The following is a 5,326-nucleotide window of genomic DNA, read 5'->3' as shown; positions in this document are numbered from 1 at the left end:
GTTTTGGGGGTTTTTTGTCTCTTTTTTTTTTTTTTTTTTTTGGTTTGTCAGGAGAGGAGCAGAGGAGGGAGAGCACCGCCTATTTTCTAGCAAGTATTGCACCTCTAATACTGGAAAAAAAAAAAAAAGGCGTCAATACACAGTTTCACGCTGTTGCATGCAGCTTTGCCTCCTTTCGTTAAAGTACACACCGTTCACGTAATGTCTCTCTTTTTAAACACATACTTTTAACACTTTTTAACGTTACACAATTCTCAAGTAGTATACCTCCTCTGGTTTTATTACCAAACAACAAGGATGCAGTTTTACCAAAGTTACAGAAGGATTCCATTTATACAATGAATACATTTGGTTAAAAAATATTCTATGTATATTTTTCCTCTCCATATGGACACCGTGTCTAGTCCCACTTTTCATTATGCTGCCGGCTGAGTACTGAGTACGGGTACTTTTTAAGTATTGAAGTGTATACAAGGCTCTCACTTTGTAACCTGTAGCATATAAATGCGACAAAGCATGTTAAAAAGTTTCCATGTTTAACAGCCAATGAAAATATCAAAATAATTGAGTTCAATGAAAAAAAAAAGGGCACGTTAATAATACTGAGCTCCTTACCTGTCGGAGACACTGAAATCCATCACCACAGCATGATAAGAAGGGCCGAGTTCCCCTACCTGCCCCGTGGCGTTACGAGGACGGCCACCTTTTCTACGGACAGCAGAAAGTCTACGTCCGTAGAGCGGGAGACCTTTGTAAGGGTCTAGTCAGGTGGAAAGCGCTACGTACGCAATTTAAACTCGGATTAGGGTGTGAAATCAGAGAGAGGTGACAAATCTTTTGCACGAGAAACTCCGAAGGGGCTAGAAATTTGAAGATGTGATGATAGACATTTCAAGTGCCTACATCTACATTAAACCATGAGGGATAAATACAGCATGGGTGAAATCTTTATGCAGAACCACGGAACTCTGTTCCACTCCAGCCAATTCAAGCCAGATACATTTTGGCACAAGCCAATCTTTTTTTTTTTTTTTTTCTATTTCCATACACCACTAGTTTGATTTCTCCGATAAAGATTTCATGCCACTTCAATTCATTTTGACAGAGCTATGCAGAATGGGGCTACCCATTGCCAAACTCCGGTTGCCACCGGGCTATGAAACGCTTTAAAAAGTCACCTATCGAGGAGAAGCCGCCGGTCCGGCTGCCCTTGTCCCATGCCACACCTCTGGCGTGCACCTGGGGACACTCTGCATAGCTCTGAATGACGGTGTGAGGGATGGAACACACACAAAGCTACACCTTCCTTCTCTGAGGAGCCTCGGGGACCAGCCCTCCTCCTTCCTCGCCGCTACCAAACCACAGGTCAGAGGCAGGGAGCCGTGGCCGACCTGAAGGCGCAGGTTTCCCAAACCAGATTTTGCCATCAGTTAAAATGGCCAAACTGATTGAGACCACCCGAAAGCTCCGAGGGGGAGCCGTCCTGGGAGCCAAGCCAGACCTCTTGATTTTCTTCTTCACACTCCAACCAAGATCTAAGCATTGCGGCTCCCCAGAGTCACGACTTTGACAGCAGCACTCTGCCCCAGGCACACGCGTACGGGCGTAGCTCCGCGTGCTACTGCTAAAGGTGAGGAGGCTGACAGCACAACGCGGGGCTGACATGAGGCTTTGCCTTGTACATACCTGAACTATCAAGATCCCCGCTGCCGAGGCACAGGAGCGACTCCTGGACCTGGCGGAAGGTTTGTGTGTGTTCGATCCACAGTTACTGTTAAACCCCACAGAGGAGTTCACCTCTGCGCCACCAGGAAGGGAGCTGAAAGTTCCAGGTTTAGCAATACCCCTAATTTCTGCCCCCCTTAGGGCCCAACCACCCGCAGGACTGAAAAAAAGAATAAATCCTGCTCCTATTTCCCCCTAGGATGACATTTCCATGGATTAGAAGCAATGCTGCTACAGAGATTTCTCCATGGAAGTACCGTTGGGAATGTCAACCTTTCAGTCCCTTCTTTCCATGTCAAATCCTATGGGTAAACCAGAATTAGATAAAAGGAGAAAAGATTTGCTCTTACCCCATTCCACCGCGTCCTCCTCCCCGCCCACCTCTGCTCATGCCTCCGCGATCATATCCCCCTCTTCCCCTGCCCCGGTTATCAGGGCCGCTCATGTTCCGGTTTTCTCCTGTGCCTGAAAAGCCTCCAGATTCCTGTCCGTACACATTCATGCTGCTGGGATGGTCCTGACGGAACGAGCCTGAGGAAATTGGGAACAAAAACGTTAGGGAGCTGCAGACAAGAGTGGGTCGAAGCTGCCTGTCCCCTTTTAAAAACGTTTTACCTGCCTTCAGCACCAGAACGCAATCATGACAATAATTTGCTGCAGCGCTCACAGCAACAGTGTTAATTTAAGGAGAGACGCGCTGCTTTCCATTTGCAGAATCCAGTTTTGCGTTCAGCCCTACCAGCAGACTCTGGATGCAAACGGCATCCTTTACCCCGCCCCAGCCACAATGGTATTTTGTGTTTCTGCGTTTCTCAACCACCCATTCACCTTTGTGACATTGAGGGGGTGATCCCGATTTGCTGCCGCACCAGGCAAGCCATTTTCCAGCGAGAAAGGGCAAAACCTGGCTACAGTACGCCCTCCTTTCAACCCTGCGGCAAGCATGAGACCCAAAGCAACGCCAAGCTGCCTTCAGAGACAGCCCATGCCGCACGGGCGAGGCAGACCGACCCTTTTTTCCACGACCAGTGCCGCGCACACTCACTCTGCTGGCCGTAGCTGCTGCTCTGCTGGCTGTACTGGCTGGGTGCCTGGCTGTAGGATGCGGTCGGGGGGGGGGAACTGGTCGGCGGGGGCTGCTGGCCGTAGCTGCTTTGCTGGCCGTAGCTGGGCTGCTGCCCGTAGGTGCTCTGCTGGCCATAGGTGCTCTGCTGGGAGTAAGTGCTCTGATCGTAACTGCTTGGCTGCGTGGAGGAATAGCTGGAAGAGAAAAGCGTGGAGAAGACGGAAAGATGAGCCAGTTTGCTGGTGACGGGCGCTCGGCGGCAGAAGTGGCTCACGCTAATGCAATTACGAGCCATATGTGGCGGTGTAAAGCAGTTAAAAAGGTGAAGTCATTCTATGGAGGCTAGGCTGGTGGCAGGCGAGAAAATAAACCGGGCAGAATGCTGAAAGCAAAATCCATGCGGCCGTTCACGCCTCATTCGTACCTCTAGAAAGAGGCAGAAGTGCCACAGGGCAAGAAGCAGTGGCTATGTGGGTAAGAGGCTCCCTGTCTGCCTTGGCACTGAAATATTTTCAGCTGATGAATAATAAAGCAGTCCTCCCTCACACATCTCAGGCTTTGAGAATTTCAAAATATACACTTTAGAAGTCAGCATCAGAATATTAAAAGACACCTGGGGGGAAGAGGTGAGCTCCTCGATAAAGGCAAGAGTAAGGAGGCAGCAAAAGGTCACTGTAACACACTCCTTAAAAATTTCTTAAAAACATTTGTCATATTTTTAAGCAGCAGTAGCAGGTACGAACACAGAGACATTTATGCACTCAATCACAGCCGCATCTTCCCTATGAAAATAATTACACCAAGGAGAACCACACCTCCCTCCTCCCAGGACTCCAAACTTCCTTTTACATCCGTTCGTTTAGAATCCCTTGAGAAAAACCCTTTTGCCAGAGCTAGCCCAGAATTTCCCCAGCCAGCTGCAGGAGGCCGAGCCCGTGGCAGGCGTTACCTGGTAGGGGGGTAGGAGGGCGGTGCGGTGACCGGCTGCATGGGGTAGCTGGCAGGCACCTGCGGGTAGCTGTAGTTGCTCTGGCCGTAGCCCAGGCTGGGCTGGCTGTAGCCCGTCGTACTCGACTGGGGCTGGCTGGTCTCTGCTGGTTTGTTGCCATCCTGGGGTCTGTGGAGAGACAGTGAAGGAAACGTGGGTGCAAACCCCCACCTCTGCGAGCAGCGACGGCGCTCAGATCCCCCCCACGGCAAGAGGCACTGCCCATTTCTTCGGGTAGCGTTACAAGCTGGCACTGCGTGGGTGTCACACCTAGTACGCGTTGATTAAACACTGCACATTTCAGCACCTGCTGAGGGGGTATTTGCACACCCCGCTGGCACCAGGAGAGGCCCGGGCAGTGTCTGAACAGAGAGCATGCAGTATGACAGCTCCTGTTCACAGCTGTGTTATGAAACCCAAGGCCAGGGATTTAGACTTTGGCTCTAGAATGAAATCGAGGACGTGGCATGGCCAGGCGAGTGGTCACAGCGCTGCCCTCTGCTCCAGCTGGTGAAAACAACGCTTGGAAAGGATGAGCTCGAATGCAGCCAGAAACGCTGTCAGTTAAATGCACTGTTGTTTGGTTCAGAATCCAGCGCAGGCAGATATTGCCTCATTAACGTCGTCTGATGAAAGGGAAAGGCCACTGGGGGTTGGACGATGACCTTTAAGGTCCCTCCCAACCCAAACCATTCTACTACGGTTATGTTATTAACTCCCTAGGCCTGAAAATAAAGAGAACATGTGACTCACATGTCTCCTTCTTTTATATTTGTTCCGTACTGTTTATAATCAGAGCGGAGTAAGAAGAGTTAAGCTACATTTGCTGTATAAGCTGGGAAAATGTTTTAAATGATGTCAGGATTCATACTTAAAGTGTAATCTGACAGATACGGACAGCGCTGTGCCAGGTTCCGCCTTTCCTTACTGGCGCGGTTGCTACAAACAGCAGGTAAATAAAGCAAGCCATTTTTCCTCGCTACTGAACAACTTTCCATTATGTATTCTAAATCTTTCATATCCTGAGCAAACAATTAAACTAAATATGCTATTGACAGTGCCCAGACACAAGAGATTTAAAAAGGAAATTGTCTCCAGTGTGTGTATCCACTCCAGAAGTCACAGGACGTTACAGCATCCTGCCTGACCCCATGACGCAGGATCAGACCAGACTGGGTCCGTTTTCTGTTCTAACCGTGAGTCAAGAGCCCGTTTTTGCTGCTTGGTTGCTCTCTCATCTCCCAGTAACAGCGCTGACTCACCGTGCTGGAGCAGAACCTACCCACCCTGCCTCCCCCCGCCCTGAAACGCGACGGGATCAAGCAAGAGCAAACCTCAAACGCAGCAGGCAGAGAAAAGGCATAAGCAAAACCAGCGGGCCCCAGTTCAGTTGGTGGGGCGCTGGGGCTCATGGGAGGAGAGGAGCCAGGCGTTACCTTGCGGGAGCGGAGGTGGGCGGCTGCTGCCCGTAGGCCGGGTAGGCGGGCTGGGTGCCGTAGGCAGCAGGCGCTGCGTAGGAAGCCTGGGTGGTGGTGACGGTGGCGGTG

At 50.5% G+C, this 5,326-nt stretch overlaps 1 protein-coding gene across 1 annotated transcript in view; it reads right to left on the bottom strand.

The window, feature by feature from the left end:
* EWSR1 (EWS RNA-binding protein 1) overlaps window positions 1–5,326 on the bottom strand; it is a gene marked incomplete at both ends in the record, with an annotated part of 17,426 nt that overhangs the window by 4,027 nt on the left and 8,073 nt on the right. Inside the window, 4 exon segments of the mRNA XM_010081635.1 lie at window positions 2,076–2,256; window positions 2,771–2,985; window positions 3,741–3,908; window positions 5,216–5,326. The exon segment at window positions 5,216–5,326 is cut by the window's right edge and continues 8 nt beyond it. Of these exon segments, the coding sequence (XP_010079937.1) occupies window positions 2,076–2,256; window positions 2,771–2,985; window positions 3,741–3,908; window positions 5,216–5,326 (675 nt within the window).

The sequence above is a fragment of the Pterocles gutturalis genome, unplaced genomic scaffold (genome assembly GCF_000699245.1).
Source record: "Pterocles gutturalis isolate BGI_N339 unplaced genomic scaffold, ASM69924v1 scaffold38874, whole genome shotgun sequence".
Lineage (NCBI taxonomy): Eukaryota > Metazoa > Chordata > Aves > Pterocliformes > Pteroclidae > Pterocles > Pterocles gutturalis.
Note: the sequence above shows the minus strand (reverse complement) of the source record. Positions and strands in the feature narration are given on the sequence as shown.